We start from the raw sequence: 19,952 nt of genomic DNA on the forward strand, positions 1-19,952 counted from the left end.
TTTGAACACCAAAGTAAAAACAGAAAACCCAAGACTGCATGAGTTTGGTATTGTTGAAGGTGAATGAGCCAGATGAAGGGAAAGGACTTCTGTTTCCACCCAGGCCAATCATTTCTTCCAGCTTTCTTTAGTTCTTGACCAGTGGTCGTTTTGGGCAATACCACCATCAGATGAACAGTTTTTGTAACTGCATGATGTTGTCTAGGTGTTTTGGTCCGTTTGAGTAAAAAGCAGTGTGAGAGGAGCTCTAGACTGCATAGCGACTTCAGCAGGTGGGAACTACAGGCTACAATAAACGTGGCTGTAATCTTCAGTTTATTGCAGCTGTGGCTGATGTTCAAAAGTGCATTTAAGAAGAAGAAAAGTCAGCAGAAACTTGATAGAAGTCTGTGGTAACAAAGTGAGTCAGCATCTTATAACCAAGACAAAAGCAGAAAGAGAAACAAGACTTGAATAAAACCAGTAGTTTGGGCAATATATGAGAGAAAATGGAGCTGGAACCATGTTTTTGTGTGGAGATTAAAACCAGTGCCCCATTTCCTTGTCACCATTTTTTCTTTTTTTTTAAGCTTAAAGCAACTTCGCTTAACCTTTTAAAACCCAACACAAGAAGAAATAGGGAGAAAATTAAAAAAGAATTAACAAAAATATTTTTTGTGTTTATTTATTGTTTATTACCATGCAGTGTGTCAAAATGTATGTAATGCAAACAGTATCCACCAGGAGGCAGAAGACAGATCATGTACAACAGGGTTTTTACCATAATGTGATGCAGAAGGTCACAAAAACTGAATAAGATACATAGGCATTAAATGGTTAATGTGGTTTTTAACTTTTTTTTTCTTACAAAAATAAGAAAGTTCTTTCATTCTTTGGGCTTTCAATGAACTTTTTCTAAAAAGTACAAATCCAAAAATACAGAGCATAAACCATCTAACTTAACCACAGCTGCTGTTTCTCTGCCGGGCTAATCCAGTGTTTACATGCAGTGTAGCTGCACATGCTTTTCACACGAAACTGCTGCAAATCATAGTTTGTGTTTCCACTTTTTTCAGTATTTGTTTTTGATATGTTATGTGATGATTTAATAAAAGTTTGTCCTGTTGCGATGTCTGTTTTAGTTACTGATGAACTCCTGTGTGTTACAGAAACTGTCTTTGTTTTTGGGAACATGTCTGGGATGCCATTAGTGGCTCTGCCGGCGGTATGTTGCACAGTGCACTACAGCACATCTGGAGCACTAGACTGTAAAAGTTACTTATTATTCAGATAGTTGTTTTTATGTGTTTGTGTGAATGTAAGTAGATATTTACTCTGTCAGTGTATGATGTTACAGTTTATCTAATAACCACCAAATTTAAATTCATTACTAAAATATACAGAAATCAGTAAACACTAGGTAAAAGGATCTTTAAATTGATGAATTTGTGTTTTTTTTCTATGTATTTTTCTGTATTTAACATGCAATTTAATTTTATTCCTATATGATGTAATATCAGAAAATGTGGGAAAATAGGACAGAAGTCCAGCTCTGGTTTGAGAGACAGGATGAGCTGCTTTTATGTTAACTGCTATGTACAGATGCTTTGCTGTTTTTCTTTGTGTTTTGACGTTATAGGCTCATAGCACACATGTAAATACGTAGACTATTTTCCATGGTGGGAAAAGTAGCATCGCTCAGCTACTGACCACCACAGTGCCTTTTCCATGCCGTTTATTCTCAGCATTTCAGGTGAATGGATTAATAATGTGTGTAACTTGTGATGCAGTTACAAATGCTGTAACAAACATGCTTCTGTGTTGTGTTGTATCCCAGAAAGGAGGAGAACTTTATGCTTTAATGACAGTATCAAAGCTGTGTTTCTTTTACAGGGTTGACCACATGCAGCTTTGTTGTCTGCTTATTCCGGCCTGTGATGACATTAAAGGATGAGGCTGATTTTGTAGCCATAGAAACGTCAGAAACAGTGTTTTAGTCAGTCTATTTTAACTTTGTGTTCCTGTTGCAGGCCGTCAGCTTTAATACCATTAATAGAGCTTTGAAAATGCTGTTCTATACAGATCAGCCACAACATTAAACAACAGGCTTGATATTGTAGATTCTGTCTTTTGACACCAAAACATGTCTGACTTTATGGGTTGTAGCACCTCTGGGGGTGTCCTGTTATCTTCTTCTCGTCTGTGGTTGGGGGCTCTTGTTTCAGCAGGGATGCTGGATCAGGCTGACACTAGAGTAGATGTGAGGATGTACTGACATCTAGTGGCAGAAGCTGCAAACTGCAACAAGCCAAACATCCAGCTAGCCCAGATCTTTGAACCTGTTTTTTTGGGTAACACATACAACGTAGTGAGGATGATTTGCTGACTTACTACTTGTGGGTATGAGCTGCTAGTTATATCGCTTTGAATAACTGCTACAGGTGTTTTCTTCTAAAAAACCATTTCATATGTATCTTCAAAGATGAGTTAAGATCACATTTTGATCTTAAATTACTTAAACTTAAATTCAGTTTGGTGCTTTTCCATGCAGTCTGATACAGCTCTTAACATTTTATTTTCTATGTTAAATAAAGTCATTTGTAGAAATGAAAGACTGGTTTTCAACCATCAAATTAACATTTAACAACAGATCAAGGAAAAATTTAAATTCATGTGAAAGAAAAATATGCTATTAGTTTTTACCTTCTTTGATATTCTATCACTTAAATGCTGTCCAGCTGGTGTTTTTTTTATCATAAAAAAGAGAACTGATTAAGTACAGAAGGAGCAGGACCGATCTTATTGCTCATATCAAGGTGAATCTGTGACTACTTACACAGCAAACACAACCAAATTACAAAAATACCAAATGTAAAGACGGATATTGACCTTTTCAAACTACATGAGTAGGTGATGTCAAAGGTTAATACAGCACTGATAAAGATAAACAGCTTATAGCCGTGAAGTCTTGTGGTCTGAGTTTAGCGTGTGGTTGGAAGATGTGTTTTGAAGTAATTGAAGTATATGAATACTGGGGCCAAATGTTTTCCCTCAGAGTGTAAAATAAAAAGATTATCAGTGTTTTTAATGTTGTGGCTGAAGAGCTCACTTTAAAAACTACATTCTCGCTAATGGCCAGCAGGGGGCAGCACAGGCGTGATTGTCTGTTAAAAAAACAAAAGAAGAAGCTTTGATCAGCTGATTCAGTAAGTTTGTAATGTGAACTGCAAATTAAATCTGTAATAAAATTCATTTAGTAAATTCTCCTGATTGAAAGACATGATAAATACCTGATGATGGATTTGACACATGCCCTGATTTATGAAACAGATAGAGTGGAGTGAGAGGGGATGGTGGCAGAAAAAGTCACATCTTTCCTCAAGAAACGAAATTCAGGCTACTAAAAGGGAAAAGAAAGAGAGAAGAGAGGGAACCTTCCTAATTCAGGTGTGGGAGAGTGAGATCAAAATTACATTACCTGAATTTGTATTTACAACACGTGTATCTAAACAACCTGATCTTCTATTAGAATTGTGTTATAATGAATCCAGATAAACGTATAATCAGATTAGATCAGTCGTTGTCAAACTTTTTGAGCCATGGCTGCCAAGATAAGATGTTCGCGACCCCCACTTGACAAATTAGTGATTAATGGTGTGATGTATCAAATATGTCATCTTGCAGCATCCTGTAAATACAAGGTTGGAAAACTGTCAGAATGGTCATAAATAAGGAGGATTAAGTGGTTTGGGGGAGTTTATCTGCTGTGACAAGGTACCTACATGCACAAAATCAGCTTCTCTTGCTAAGATAATGTCAAATTCAGATTTTTAATATGACATATATAACTTTGTTCTTTATGAGTTAATTTGTTTAAAATAAAAGCCGTGGTAAAAATCTCAAATTTATTTAATAAATGTAGGATATATATTTTTCAAAATGATCTGGTGACCTCCCCAAATGATCTCGTGACCCCCAGTTTGCAAACCACTGGATTAGACAATAAATTCTCTGGTTTGCATGTTTCACAGACATGAGGGGAAGGATGGTGGAAACAGAGAGCTAATAAAACATGTGAGAATGTGGACAGAAAGATGGGAATAATGCCAGAAATCATGCTTCAATAAAGACCAATAAAAATGTAAATTGTACAATAATTATAAGAATATATTTTCTTCCTGTTTTTTGTAGCTGAAAGTTTTCTTTATGCCTAAAAAGGTTAATTCATGTTCGCAATATGAAATACTTTATATATATATTTCTTCAGCCATTATCAGTTGGTGTTTTACTTTAAGCAGCAGCAGTAATAGTGGGCTCAGCAAATTAAAATAGTCCCCAACTGTTGCACTGCAGGAGCATCAATACCAGAAACGTAGCAGCACATGAGCAGCTCTACAATATGAGCAACAACCACAAGTGAGACAGCAAGTTAAAAACATTTATTGTGGATACTTTCATGATATACAAAAAAAAAAAAAAAATCCTCCACAGAAAAAGCTAAACTGCTGCAATGACAGAATAACTGGGAGCTCGTACATTCAGCCATCTGAACACAAACTGCTGAGCCCCATTTAATCACCTCTCACTGCCAAACTGTACAATGAGGCAATGCCATAAACACAAATACGCTCAAAAAAGTAAAAAGAACTCAATTCTCATCATGCTGAGAAGCAGCTTTTATGGCACTGTACTTTTCCTCATGTCTTTGACCATTAACATTCAAAGGCAAAGTATTTGATGGGATGAGAGCTACAATTCAACAAAACTGTTCACAGCTGAAACCCAGAAATCAGTGTTCTAGCTTATTAGTGGCCTCATGCACTCGTTACAGCGGCTTTAGCATGAGAACGCAGCTCAGAGTCCCTTATTGGCCTGAAAGCTCCTCTATGATCAACAAATTCACATGCATGCATTTGCCTGTTAGAGAACAGAGTTATTACAGGAGGCTTTATGCTCTCAGCAAACATTATCATTTAAAAAGTAATAAAAATATGACAACAATTAGAGCAAAGTCATTAAAATGACAGCTATTCACTTTGAACCACAAAAAACTCCATTTACAAGGTACAATATTGGCAGCTTGTACATTTAAATTTCAGTTTATTTGTCACAAAAGGTTGGCTACAGACCTTTCAAACACTTCAACTAACTACTTCGTAGCTCAGAACAACAAGTTGAAATGAATATTTATCTTTATAGTTATAGCAACATCTTTGTCTGACATCAACATTGTACTGGCAATATAAGGCTCCATATTGAAACACCAAAGGAAATAATTTGTGATATACAGGATCAAAAAATAGTTTTGTGACCTGGTGAGATTGTCGTAATGTTTGTGATGAATGTCTGACCGAACCAGAGCTGAGGTGGTGATTGTCCAGCCCTTTTCTCACAATCAAACAGGGCCCCTAATGGCTGCTGTTGGATCTGCTCGGCTATTGCTGCAGGTCAGACTGAAGACACACAGCATGGCTGCAGGACAGGACAGTTTCTGGTCAGCCCTTCTCTCCGTGACTTTTGCATGCTCCGGACTAAGAGCGAGAATTTGTATATTTGCAGATATGAACATCCGAAACTATCCTTATACACAGACAAAAAAACAATAAAATCCATAAGATGCTGCTTAAGATGAAAAGCTGTTTTCATTACTGGTTGCTCCACTTTCTAATGCTGTCAGATTTTCTGCAAATATGACTTTAAACTAAATATCTTCTCTTTCTTTTCAAGTATCTTCTTGAACAAACCTGATTCAAATGCATCTCCCTGCTCCTCATTAAGCACAGGCCTTACTGATCCAGTCATTTAAATCAGGTGTGATGGAGCAGAGAAATACCTGGCCTTGCAGGTTTTATGGTTTTCCCTACATCTGTCCTCAAGTCTGTTAATGCTCCAATAATTTGAGACAAGCGAGTGTTTGAGGACAACCTTTTAACACGTGCTGGCCCCAAAAAGAAGTGGTTTTATTTATTCTAACTTTACAGTAAATTCTTTTTTATTATTATTATTTTAAAGAATCACTGTATTTTAACAGCATTTGCTTTTTATCATCAAACAGCCAAAACATTAAAGGAAAAAACTAGTTTTTATGTGTTTTTTACAGCTTAACATTTTTTAAAATCCTAATAAAAAATAAAACTAACAAAACTTATAAAAGAACCAAGACATGACTGAATATATGAATTAAGCATTAATTTTTTTTTACATTAAACCAACAGCTCATTCAATTTTTTTAAGTGATGTTTTTCATAAATATTTGCATTAAATCCTTATTTGAGTAGATTCTGTCAGTTTTTTAGCTTTAAATTAAGATATCCAAGTTCTGTTGGAAAGACTAACTTCGCTATTCCTCAGAAATTATGCAGAAATATCTGATTAAATAATCCACCCAGTTCTTGTTTTCGGAGCTCTAAAGATTGAGTTTCTATGGCAACGTTCACACTGCAGGACTTCATGCCGCCATCAGACATTTTGTGTCTACGGTGGAGCTGGACGGATCGATCCAAATATTGATAGTATCAATACCAAGGCGAATATTAGTATCGATCAATACCAGCGTGATGAGGTGGATATTTTTCTCTTAGGGGGGTTTTGGGGGCAAAAAGCTGAAGAATGTGAATGGGAGCCAACCAATAGCAGCTTTTGCTTTTGTTTGACTTTATTTTCCCAAACAATTGTGTGATAAAAGGGAAAAATTGTTATTTTATTTATTTTTTTACACTGTTGATATTATTTTACATTGTTTAGAAACTAAAAGCTTAAATTTGAATCTAAATTAAATGATGATGATCAATAATTGAAGGCAAAATCAATAAATTACTATGAAATTTCAAGAAAAAGTACCAGTAGATATGGTAGTTGCCCTGGATTTACTTGGTATTAAATCGATACCAAAACTGGCAGCATGAAATGACTGGTAAGCTACCAGGTGTCTGCAGAGCTGAATGACATGTGGAGGAGGGAACTGAGTTATTTAACCAGGTGTATTGGGAAAGGGTTGCATGTAAAGTTTCCAGGATAGTAGATTTTGAGGACTGAACTTGGGCACCCCTGCTCTAAACTAACCAGCTATTTTTAAAAACATAACACATGCAGTATTCTTTTCTGATGCGGTAGCGCAGATAGAAAATATAAATTCAGCCTGCGGTAGGATATTTTGACAAGGTAGTTGAAATGCGACATGACCGATCAGACTCAGGTCACTGAAAAACATCCCATTTAAAACCACATAGGAAAGTGGTTTTATTTGAACAATTTGGGCTCTTTAGACTAAAACTGTATATGAGTCACATAAAGAAGGAAAAAAAGTCAGATTTAGGCCACTTTTGCCTGCAGTGTGAATGCAGCCTTTTAGTTTCTAAATGCAAAAATGAATAAATGTTCTGTTTACTGGACATGTAGATAAAAGCTCCTGTGAAGCAGAAAATGTTCATATGTTCTAAAAAATATAGAATAAAGTAAGTGTTTTTGTGTTTTTAGCCCAGTAACTGTTTATGTCAAACAAAGGAACACAAGCACATGAATCACTAGAATGCTCTGCTTTAACATAGAAATGTAAGTCGATACACCGAAGCACTGCTTCATGGACGCTTACTGGTCGTATGTTGTGCTCATCCTTCAAGATGAGTTAAAGTACTTTGAAGGCCTCCAGGTTTATAATACTGATTTTGTCTCAAGCATCATAAAAGCACTTTGATAAACCCTTTTCCTCACTTTGCAGTTTCGTTTTTGACATGAGAAGACAAATCTTTAAAATCATCAACAGAAGTCAAAATACTAGTTTTGTGCTTAAAGGCACTTCTGGAGATGAAGCAGAGTCAAACGGTGGGATTCAGAGGAGAGTTGAGTCACACTGAAGAAAACATCTGCAGTGACATCAGCTGCAAAGTTACCTCGGCCTTTGCAGACAGAAGCAGCCGTGCAAAAACTCGTATAACTCTTTGGAATGATAGAAATGACATTTCACTCCCCTACAGAAACATCTCAGTGTGCACAAACTGCAGAGATTCGTTAAAATGATTGAAACAGCGTTTTTGTTGTTGTTGCTTTTCCACAAGTAAAACACAAGGTTTTATCTGGAAAAAGTACAACGAGGTCACTTGTGACCTCCAGGATGTTGTACCGTCCACCAGGAGGCGCTAAAGAGGCTCTGCTTTACAGAAGTGACAGGAGAGCCAGTGTTACAGCGCATGGCCTCCACTTGTTTAACAATAAAAAGTTCACAGAAAAGAAACATTTAAAAAGAAAAATAAATGACACAAAAGAGCACAGACAGGTTCAACTACATGCAAGCAGTCACGAGTTGGTTTTCATTGACATTTTCTGTACTAACGGCTGTTTAAAACTACAGACGTGCTGATCTTTGAAGTGTCTTCTTCTGTCCAGAGCTGAGGTTTGTAAGAGGAGTGTGTTAGTGGTCGTAGTCAACAAACCTCAGCGCTGCACACACACTTTAAGACAACCCACTGAGTCAGTATCTAACCCTGTTATTTACTCCTTCGCTTATTTTTGGCTTTTCACAAAACTGTAGAAAATATTTCTGTCTAATAAATACTGCTTTAACCTCCGCGACCGTTTGACACTCACATGGTTTTAAATCAGTCACAGCTTGTATAGCAAACAGGAACATTAAGCTTCCACAGTCTCTGTACATCAGGAGTGCTGCAGATGTTTAGAAAGCAACGAGACAATGTCTTTGTCAGCACTGAAACTAAAGAGACCTTGTAAGATGCCGCTGAAATGATCTATGGCCTTTTTTTGGAGTTCCCTCATCAGTCAATAACACATATGAGTCTTAAATTCTCTAAACAGTAGGACATCTTTCTTCAAAGGTCCACTCCCCACTCCAGGTATGTGGTGCAGATGCTCCGAACCTCAGTGTGGAGTTTGGGGCAAACTGTAAAAACATGACACACATCCGCCCCCCCACCACCACCACCACCAATACGGTCATATGGTTGTAACACAGGCTTTGTGTTAAAAAAAAACATGTTCCATGAGACAAGCCTATAGTTAATATTTCACTTTCTCCAATCTGAAGGATTATTTTAGTCTCATTCCAGTATTTACATCGAGGATGACCAGTGTTTTCTTTTTGCTGTTAAACTTTAAGCTGTAGAACAGTTAAGTCTTTGATGAGGAATGCAGTTAAAAGTTAAAGTCTAAAATACATTTTGACAGACTGGAATGATCAGAGGACACGTTCTCCAGCTCCACAATTAAACTGGTCCCATACTGTAGCACCAGACAACTTTTAACACTATCACAATATATACACACAGATACTGACAACTTCCTTTACATGTTTCAGCCTGGAAACACTAGATTCCTTTATCATGCTGTTTGAAGATGCTATAAAACAGGAGGGTGGAGTTTCCAGCGGCTCCCAGATCAGGGGCTCGTTATTTGGCACATTCAGGTTCAGACAAGAGGCTGTTCTGGGTCGCTGGAGGTCAGCTGGGTTTCCATCATGGTTTCATCTGGGTATGGGTTGGGGTACGGGTTGAAGAAAGGGCTGGTGAGGCTGGTCATCGGGACGAGGGTGGCCATGGAGGGCTTTGTGACGTCGGGACGGGGGATGACGGTGGATGCGGAGGACGCGGCGTCTGCGCTGGCACCGCTCAGGTTGCCGGAGTCTCGGCCTGCAGGCTGGACATCCGGATCTGTGAGCTGCTCTTGCTTAGGATGGATAGCTGTGTCCCCCCGTTCACCCCACTGCTCGCCAGCGAAGGATGCCGGTGCTTCAGGTCCACAGCAAAGTACCTGTTCACCGTCCAGCTGCGCCATTTCCTCTTGATCTCCGATTGCACCTTGAGGGATATACTTCACAAGGTCATTATTAATGGACCTCGCTGGAAATAGACAAACTCTCTGTCCCTCTGTCTCTACACCTGAGTGTGCTGCACCAGACCAACTGTCTCTGGCTTTCACTAAAAAACACACATTTACTAAAGAAACTTTTACATCAACACAAGGGCTGTCACTTTTTCTGCTACAGTGTGTAAACGCTTCAGACCAGAGGCTATACAGATGGATGTTTCAGACGGTAGTTTGCCTGCAGAGGGCGTTGTAGTACGAGCACCACCCAGGGACCTTTCAGTAAAATAAGCTAATGCCATGTTTGCTAACTTGCTAGGAAACTAGCAAGCAAAGTCATCCCAAAAGAACATAAAATAATCTGAGAAGTGGTGTTTGGAAAGATGTTGGATTTTCCACAATAAATGGTCTATTAACAAACAATGATGTATATTTTAAACAAAGGTGATGTGTTGTTTGCAACAAACCTGCAGACTAACCGGCTAGCTTGCCATCTGAATGAGGCAGTGAAGGCATAAGTTATGATAATAACAATAAAGTATTATTTACGCTTAAGAAAGCGCTTTGTAAGAAGAGGTGAGGTAAGTTGTCAGATGAACAAAAACTACAGACGTGCACTAAATTGTTGGTACCCTTCGGTTAATGAAAGAAAAACTCACAATGGTCACAGAAATAACTTGAATCTGACAAAAGTAATAATAAAATTAAAAATTAAATAGCCAATGAAAGTCAGACATTACTTTTTAACAATGCTTCAGAGTTATTTAAAAAAATAAACTCATGAAACAGGCCTGGACAAAAATGATGGTACCCTTAATATTTTGTTGCACAACCTTTTGAGGCAATCACTGCAATCAAACGATTCCTGTAACTGTCAATGAGACTTCGGCTCCTCTCAGCAGGTATTTTGGTCCACTCGTCATAAACAAACTGCTCCAGTTGTCTCAGGATTGAAGGGAGCCTTTTCCAGACGGCATGTTTCAGCTCCTTCCAATAGGATTTAGGTCAGGGCTCATAGAAGCCACTTTAGAATAGTCCATGTTTTCCTCTTAGCCATTCTTGGGTGTTTTTAGCTGTGTTTTGGGTCATTGTCCTGTTGTAAGAACCATGGCCTGCAACTGAGACCAAGCTTTCTGACACTGTCCAGCACATTTCTCTCTAGAATCTCTTGATAGTCTTAAGATTTCATTGTTCCTGCACAGATTCAAAACACCCTGTACCAGATGCAGCAAAGCAGCCCCAGAACATAACAGAACCTCCTCCATGTTCCACAGTAGGGACGGTGTTCTTTTCTTCATATGCTTCATTTTCCGTCTGTAAACAGAGAGCTGATGTGTCTTGGTAAAAACCTCCATTTTTGTCTCATCTGTCCATAGGACATTCTCCCAGAAGCTTTGTGGCTTGTCAACATGTAGTTTGGATTTTTTATGGTTTGTTTTTAACAATGGTTCCTCCTTGGTCGTCTCCCATTAAGTCCACTTTGGCTCAAACAACGACGGATGGTGCGATTTGACACTGATGTTCTTTGAGCTTGAAGTTCACCTTTAATCTCTTTAGAAGTTTTTCTGGGCTCTTTTGTTACCGTTCGTATTATTCGTCTTTGATTTGTCATTAATTTTTCCTCCACGTCCAGGGAGGTTGGCTACAGTCCCATGGATCTTACATTTCTGAATAATATGTGCAGCTGTAGCCACAGGAACATCAAGCTGCTTGGAGATGGTCTTATAGCCTTTACCTTTAACATGCTGGTCTATAATTTTCTTTCTAATCTCCTGAGACAACTCTTTCCTTTGCTTCCTCCGGTCCATGTTGAGTGTGGTACACACCATGTCACCAAACAGCACAGTGACCACCTGTAGCCTATATATAGGCCCACTGACTGATTACAAGATTGTAGACACCTGTGATGCTAATTAGTGGACACACCTTGGATTAACACGTCCCTTTGGTCACATTACTTTCAGTCTTTTCTAGGGGTACCACCATTTTTGTCCAGGCCTGTTTCATGAGTTTATTTTTTTAAATAATTCTGCTGAAACATGGTTGAAAAGCAACGTCTGAATTTTTCTTTATTATTACTTTTGTCAGATTCAAGCTATTTCTGTGAACCTTGTGAGTTTTTCTTTCATCAACCGAAGGTACCAACAATTTTGTCCACGTCTGTATATCTGACATTATCAAAGACATTGTGTTAATTTTAAGGAGTTCTTGGAAGGTAGCTAAAGAAGTAGCGCACTGTGACTTGGAAATTGTAAGCAGGGCCTCATCTGTGGATCCCTACAGTCAGAAAAGGCACATACCAGGTCAGTTAGTATAATATGTCTTCAGGGTTAAGGCTATTTAAGGCCTTTAAAGGTAAGCAGTACAATTTTAAAATCCACACAAAACCTAACAGGAAGTCAGTGCAGGCTGGCATGCTCAGGTGGGATGGGCTCATGCCATATTGTCTTGGTAAAAAGTCTAGCAGCAGCATTTTGAATCAGCTGAAGACGATGGAAGGTGCCCTGACTGATTATATCACATATAATATGATCAATATAAGAGAATAAACATGGGATAGTCAGTGCTGTTTGAATGACTGCTATTCAGTACAGTCAGCTGCAACAGGCCTTTGCCACAGTTATAAAGAAGTCATAACCACCAAGACCAAGGATATATACAAAGAGATGCAAGTTTAACACAAAACATTGAATAGTTTCTATGTTTTGAACATGTTTTTGGAAAAAAGTGACAGCCCTGTCCACATGCAACTAACATCAACTGTTTGTTTGCAAGAAAATTATTAAATTTAAAATGTTTTACACAATAACAAAGAGAAAACAGGAGCTGCTAACATTGCACTAGCCTCCCTGAATCTCTTTCTGCAGCAGCTGTTTTATGCTGATACCTGGTTGCTTTTTCAAACCACTGAATTTTGTGAACTTCCCATGTTAACATTATATTACCAAGGTTATTAGAAAAGGTTTCTGGGCCCATGTTACATATAACCATGTAGCCACTTTATTAGCATTAAAGTATGAGACGTGAGGTGCTGCAGAAAGAATTTTAAATGACTAAAATTAACACCAAAAACTACATGACTACAAATGGTGATTTTGTGTGATAAGTACATTTTTCAAACCAAAAACAATCAGTCTTATTTTATAATGCGGTTTATATCTGCTTGGTTTAAACATCAACTCACTTCTGATAATATGTTAGTTCATTGAATTCATGTCTGTTCTGTTGTAAAGTGTTAATAATGTTTAACATAAGAGTTACCTCTCCATTCAGGAAGCAGTAGAGGACAGCCACCACAAAGCCCTGAGGAAACACAGAGGGTCCGAAGATGAGACTAAAACACTTACATTTACTGCAAATACGTTTCATTGGTAAAGAATAATTTCTTTTTTTTGCTTGTTTTTTAACCATCTGTGTCAGACTTCCAGCTTGAGCCATCTTTATATATTTATCTTTATATATTTAACAAAAACATCACAGTCTGAACCCTCTGTAATTTCTCTAATTAGTCCTCAGGAACGGTTCTACAAGCTTCCTGAAGGACTTTCCACGTCTTTGGATGTTTCTGCCTTTCGTTCTGTTCTCTGTCCAGATGATCCCACACTGCTTCAATAATGATGAGGTCTGGGCTCTGGGGAGGATCCATCCCTCCATCAGACCTGTTGCCACTGAGCTTGTGTCATGTGGCATACTTCAGTGTTTTCTTTCTGTTTCCCTTCTTTAAGAATTATGTCGCATCAGGTTTGTTCGACTGTCTGTCATGTTTTGTTTCCTGTTTTGTTTTGTAAGTCCTAATTTTGCTGTCCCTTTCAGGTACCTTTACTTCCTGCCATCATGTCTCCTGTCAGTAATTGTCTGTCCCGCCCTGATTGGTTCCACCTGTCACCCATTATCTTCTGCGTATAATATACTGTCTGCGTGTCAGATCTGCGTTGCCAGATCATCTTCTCATGCTTCAGGTCATGATCAAGAGCAACGATAAGACCATTGAGAAAATTGTATCTCTGAGAACTCATAGAGTTGCAATAAACCAGTTAAACCTTCCCCTGCTGTTTGGAGTCCTGCATTTGGGTTCTCTGCCTAACAAGAATGGCTTCTTGACAGCCACATTTCCATGGAGACCATTTCTGATGAGGCTTCAGCCAACAGTAGACGGATCAACTGAAGGTCCAGACGCATCTCTCAGGTCCTGGTTCAGGTCTTTGCTGGATTTCTTCCTTTTTCTCCAGGACATAACATTCAGATCCAGTTCATCTGTTGGTTTTTAGTCCTGACTCTTCTCCTTCTGTCCTCCACTTGACCAGTTTCCTCAGATATTTTAAGTACATATTGCACAGCATGCTGATATATTTACGTTTTTCAGCTAATAGCTCTTAGATCCTCACTTTGTAGCTACATAAATCCTATTTTATGTCAAACTGTCTTATCTTTGCTGATATCTTTGCTTTGTGACAAGCTGCTGGTAAAAAGCCAACACTGGCTCATCACTCGAGCTAGGAGACATTTTATGCTTGAATGATTCATAGATCAGAGTTAAGTGGCTGAAAGTAGTACAAGAACTGGACCGTAAATGAGTGAAAAAGGAGCCGATGTCCAAAGAACTGTTGCTTAAGACCACTTCAAAAGATTACAGTAAAAAGTGACTGTTGGAGGCTGGAAAAGGCTGGATCAAGACTTTTGCACAAAATCGTACCTGCTTTGCTCTTTCTTATTAAAAATATATTTTGTGGATAATTACAAGAAAAGCTTGCCTTTTCCCTCTGATATTACTATCCGTTAATTATATAACTATAATTCTACTTTAAACTTGTATTGTATGAACTGTTATGTAATATGATTGTCCATTTCTTTCAATCCGTTAGTGAACCAGTTTTCAAACTGCAGATGAAAGCCAGCTGTGCCAGCCACAGACACAGGAACAGAAGGCTACAGCTGTGAGGAGGATAAAGAAGCTTCCAGTTTAGTTTCTGATGACCCAAATAATGAGGAAGATTTGCCTACAGAAGACGAATTGCAGTTTAAATAAAGAGAGCAATGACAGCAAGGACTAATAGTGGATGTGCAATTAGGTAAAGGAGAAAATTCCAAACTGCAGCTTTAAAAGACACACCGCTGTAAAACTAGTCTAACTCACTGAAACAGCTCATGAGTTGATGTCCAACACTTTATGAGTTGGACATCAGCTGTTTAAAATATATTAAAATACTGAGAACTTCATTATTAATGAAGTCATTTTATTGTTTAAAGAATTTTAGCATAGAGCTAAAGTCAGGTCTCCATGATGCAACGAAGCACTTAAAATAGTTGCTGGCCTTAAAAATCCCACCTTTAATTTTATAAATGGGTTCTCCAATGTGAATTAAACTAAGACTAGCCAACCATGTCTCTGACTAGCTACAGAATCACAAGCTTTTGCTATTGCCAGAATTTAGCTATTCTTTGCCAGAACTGCCAGACTGTTCACCTCAAGTGCAGATCAATATTTAGATAAAGAAGAAACTGGTCAACTTTTGTTTAGGAAACAAAGCTGAAATGAGGCAGCACTGCAGATCTGGCAACACACCAGCTCAGAAATTGGGATTTATGCTCATTGGATTGAACCCCAGTTGCTTAAGAACTGCATGAGCATGAGCAGAAGTTTAACTCTGGGATTTTGTGAGGAGCCAGCAGCACACTGTAGAAATCACAATGTTCACTGAAAACCAGTTACGGAAAGTAACTCTAGTCAGTGGACCCTCAGTAGATGGAGTTCAACTCTACTTTTGTGTTCATTGTTTTCTGGAGCGAGCTGGAATTGCACCAATATTTACCAATAAACAGCTGCTATAGCTGCCAGAGTCTCTCCTTCTGCTGCTGTCATGCTCATGTTGTTCTGATATCTCAGCTTAATCCTCTACAGGACACGAGAACGTAAGTGTCACAGTTTAACAGCATTGACAGCCCAGTGCTTTGTGCATTTGTGATTTTGCTTCTAGATATTTTCATTCAAATCAAACAAGCTCTGCTCCTTGGCTCAGTTCACCGGAGCTGATCTGAAATCAGTGAGCGATGTCACTACGGATGCAGGAGCTGTTACCTGGAAAGATCCGAGTCCAAGCTCAAACACCAAGCGCTCCCTCTTGCTGACATTTTCAGGAGAAAAGGCAAACACGGTGTAGTGGATCCCAAACAGAGGAATCAGCAGCAGAGTGGAGCGGGCCAGCCTCCTGCAGAGGTGTGGATCATAGTATAGTCAGCACACACGATGCACGATGTTATGCACTATTTATAGTTTTAGATGCACTCAAATTGATTCCTAAAAAAATATAATATAATATAATATAATATAAGAAAAAAATAAGAAAATATAGACATAATATAAAAATATTTAAGTAAATATATAATATTTAGAATGATTTAAAATACATTCTACATATATTTTAAATTGAAATGTTTTTATCAGGCTAAATAGACAAATAAATGTATTATAAATAAAGGTCCAATGAAAAGTCCTTACAGGTAAATACTGGATTCATTTCCGCCGATATCTGGAGACTGTAACTTCTGAACCAGGATGACGATGATACCGATGAAGAGCACAAAGTTGATCTGCAGACATAAATATAAACGTCATGTAATCAAAATCAATAAATATTTCCTTGATTAAGACAAGCTGTTCTTTTTTGGGGGGCCAGTTCTCTCACCATAATGGAAGCCAGCACAGGTCCCTTTATCACCCACCAGATGGCAGCGTTGTCATTCATGTCCCAGCACCTGAGACAGAAAACCCAACATTCAGCACACGAGCAGATAAACCTCAGCGTGATGCTCTACTCATCACTTATTGATAACCAACCCGATGTCATCGAACTGCAGCCTCAGCACCGCCCAGATGGTCACGCACAGCGTCGGGGTTCCTGCGGAAACACCCACATCCTGATTTAACTACACAGCAATCTGCACAGGTATTAACTCATTAACCAGACCGGAGGTCTCACCCCAGCCGATGATGATGTACCAGTAGAAATATCTCTTTTCAGGGAAGAAGGTCTCCACCAGCAGAGTGAAGAGATACAGACCCTCGATGAAGAGCCAGAAGTAGTTGGAAAGGACGCAGTAGTGGAAGAATATCATCACAGCTCGACACTCCAGCTTCAAAATGACATGACAGCGAGGGAAGTTCATAACCGAAAGTGAGTTAGGATGCCATCTGTGGCAGGCTGTGTGTGCTACTCACAGTGTGCATGAAGCAGTGATCACTGTCCTCCTCAGCATACAGCACACCGTCTTTGATGAAGACAGAAATAGCTCTCAAAATGAAGGACACAAACAGATTCATGTGGATGAAGTTCCTGGTACAGTGCAGCTTCCTGCATGGAAACATGAAGACATGGATGCACTCAGTCCTGCTGTCAAACATTTATTATTTAGTCGTTATCAACAAATAAAATGGGGAATAGGTTTATTTATTTAAGAAATATTTAGGTAAACCTTTAGGTGCTAAAGTGCAAGTACATGCAGCATGGACAGCGTGTACAGTATCATCTCACCATCCACCTAAGTGGGTGATAATATCTGTCTGTTAAACTTTTACCTTTTATAAAGAGGATGTAAAAGTCATAAAACCACAAGTTTGGGACTTTGCAAAGTTAAAATGGCCAAAATGCTACAGAACTAACAGCAGTAAAACTTTGGCTGAAAGCAAGTTTTTTTTTTTATTTGTGCATTCTAAGTGTTTGTACCGCAGTCATTTAAGCCATGCAATGCAGGATCATCCCAATAAACAATTGTTAACAATAAAAAATAAATAAAAATAATAAAAAAAAATCACCATTTGGTTGTTTGGCTGTTTCAGTTTGGGTTGATGTTATTGGCTTGTTGATGATTTAATCAGTGTATAACTGTAAATCCATGTATTCTTACACCCCTACTCAGCAAGTTACTGGAAACTAGAAGTCATGCAGGAGCAGCGGCACCATGAAGCCAAACAATGTGCTGCAGATGAGCGTGAACAGCTGGAGGATGGTCTGACTCATCTTCCTCTCATACACAATAAACAGAGTGATGTTTACTGGAACCAGGCAGGGCAAGTTTATTTGTACGATACACTTCATGTATAAGATAGTTCAAAATATTTTATAATAAACAATTAAAAGCACTGCAGCGATGTAAAGAAGAAGCATTAAAAACAAAGAAACAAAATAAAAAAATAACTGGAGAAAACCGGATATTTTGGTGATGTTCTGACCCAATTATCTAACCATCACAATAAAATTAAGTTAAAGATGCTCCCAGTCATACTTATTCATTCATTACTGCCTATTTTCCATCCTTCCAACACATCAACTTCCAATTCACTTCCTGCCTAATGGATCTCCCACTGACAACATTTCCTGCTAGTGGTTTTAATGTTTTGGCTGATTTAAGACTTTATTTAGTTTAATTACATTTATTTAGTTCAGTCTGCAGCTTATTTTGGCTCTTTTTTTAATTGATTGTTTGGCTTTGATGTACATGACTGATCATGCCTTGCCAATGACAATTTTTCCCCATTACTCCAAATATCTCACCTGAACCTGCACAGGATGACCATGGCTGTGGTGAGAGACACCAGGGAGGTGCTGTAGCCCACAGTGTACAGAGCCTTCACCGACACGTAATACATGTCCTGAAATGGAAGCATAAGCAGAATGTGAGCTGAGCGTAGAGAATGAGGAAAGATGCAGCTGCAGACAGCCATGGGGGTGTTAAACTCACCGGGTGGCTGCTGTTTCCTTCCTCGTACAGACAGGCGTCAACATAGTGAGGGAAGACCTCTGACCAGCCGAGCTCCGTACAGTTCCGACTCACCTTCCCCAGCTCTGTGGACACACAACCCCTCATGTCATCACAACAGGCAAACGCTTATTTTTCAAGAGAAGCAGCAGTAATTTCACTAACACCTGACCAATCCGTTGTCAGCTTACAAAGATGTCTTAAAGACATGAAGGTCAAGGTAAACTTTATCATCCCACCAGAGGAAATTAAAGTGGTCATTCCACGTCTCTCTCAGCAATTTACAAAGACAAAAGATAAACAACACAAGACGGCAGTTATAAAAACCAAGAAAAGAAGAGAATAAAAACAGTATAGCTAAAAACAATGGAAAAACAACAAATAGTAAAAAAATAGTGCTATAAAAGCAGTACCTTGTGATCTTTAATACAAAAACCAACAACCGGTACATGTGTGTGCCACAAAGGAGTCCCTCGTGATGCTGCATGTGTTTGGAGTCTACTGTTATAAAACTTAATGGCAGCGGGAACGAAGGACTTGGAACACCTCACCTTCCCAATCTTCCTCTGTAAGATTCTACCATTTGGCCTGTAACTGAAGGCCTGGATGACTGAACTTTCTCCTTCTAAATTCAGACGGACTGAGGTTGTTTTTGGACCTGAACGCCTCACGAAGACCCTGCAGCTATGTAGTTACTCTGGATGGCCTCACCTTGGCTTCCAGTATTACAGTTAAAAACCTTGGTTTTATAGGACCACTTTCTTTCACCTACATAACACCCTGTTTCTGAGTGATGCAGAAAAAGCTATTCCATGCATTTCTTACATTTCATCTGTATACTTAGAACAAGGGATTAAACCAAAGAGAAACTTTAATGTCATCAGCTTGTTTCCTTAGGGAGGCAACATCGTATGAATTGGCTTTATATGAACACAATTATAATGAATTAGTCTCATTCGTATGAGAATGCATTTGACTTAATTGGACTATAATTGAACTGAATTAGATTGTATGCTTGGAATATACTCCCTGTCACTTCTTTTCAAGAAACAATGTACAAATAAAACTGAATTTTAGTGAATTAAAAATGAAAAAATGTTAATATTATTCAGTTAAATATCAACACAGGGATCTTTATTTTACTGAAGCCTGGTTCAGGAGATAAAGAATTTAATTTTTTTTAGGCTTTATGTAAGTGTGAATATACAGAGACTGTAATTATATATAACATCATAGACAGATAACCTCCAATATGCTTCTTTTACCTTTAGTTTGCTCTTCTGGACTTTTCAGGTTGTCAGAAACATCTCATTCTTCACTGTCTTGTAGCAGTATGAAGTTTAGTTGTGCCCCCTTTTCCACTGCAATAACCCATCTATAGTTTCCTTTTTTTATTTAAATTCCTT

The 19,952-nt window shown here is 38.5% G+C and overlaps 1 protein-coding gene across 4 annotated transcripts in view; it reads right to left on the reverse strand.

Moving 5' to 3' along the window:
- Nucleotides 1–8,916: 8,916 nt before the first annotated feature.
- Nucleotides 8,917–19,952, reverse strand: part of adcyap1r1b (adenylate cyclase activating polypeptide 1b (pituitary) receptor type I) — a 33,264-nt gene continuing 22,228 nt past the window's right edge. For 3 of the 4 annotated variants that reach the window (XM_042005639.1, XM_042005636.1, XM_042005637.1), the window contains 10 exons: nucleotides 18,529–18,632; nucleotides 18,342–18,439; nucleotides 17,009–17,141; nucleotides 16,770–16,923; nucleotides 16,628–16,688; nucleotides 16,476–16,545; nucleotides 16,289–16,380; nucleotides 15,869–15,998; nucleotides 13,054–13,095; nucleotides 8,917–9,798 (listed from right to left, as the gene is read on the reverse strand). In XM_042005639.1, coding sequence (XP_041861573.1) covers nucleotides 9,397–9,798; nucleotides 13,054–13,095; nucleotides 15,869–15,998; nucleotides 16,289–16,380; nucleotides 16,476–16,545; nucleotides 16,628–16,688; nucleotides 16,770–16,923; nucleotides 17,009–17,141; nucleotides 18,342–18,439; nucleotides 18,529–18,632 — 1,286 coding nt within the window. In that variant the 3' untranslated portion in view covers nucleotides 8,917–9,396. The remainder of the gene's footprint in view (nucleotides 9,799–13,053; nucleotides 13,096–15,868; nucleotides 15,999–16,288; nucleotides 16,381–16,475; nucleotides 16,546–16,627; nucleotides 16,689–16,769; nucleotides 16,924–17,008; nucleotides 17,142–18,341; nucleotides 18,440–18,528; nucleotides 18,633–19,952) is intronic. The other variant, XM_042005640.1, reaches the window with a different exon arrangement.

The sequence above is a fragment of the Melanotaenia boesemani genome, chromosome 14, assembly GCF_017639745.1.
Source record: "Melanotaenia boesemani isolate fMelBoe1 chromosome 14, fMelBoe1.pri, whole genome shotgun sequence".
NCBI classification, from domain to species: Eukaryota; Metazoa; Chordata; class Actinopteri; order Atheriniformes; family Melanotaeniidae; genus Melanotaenia; species Melanotaenia boesemani.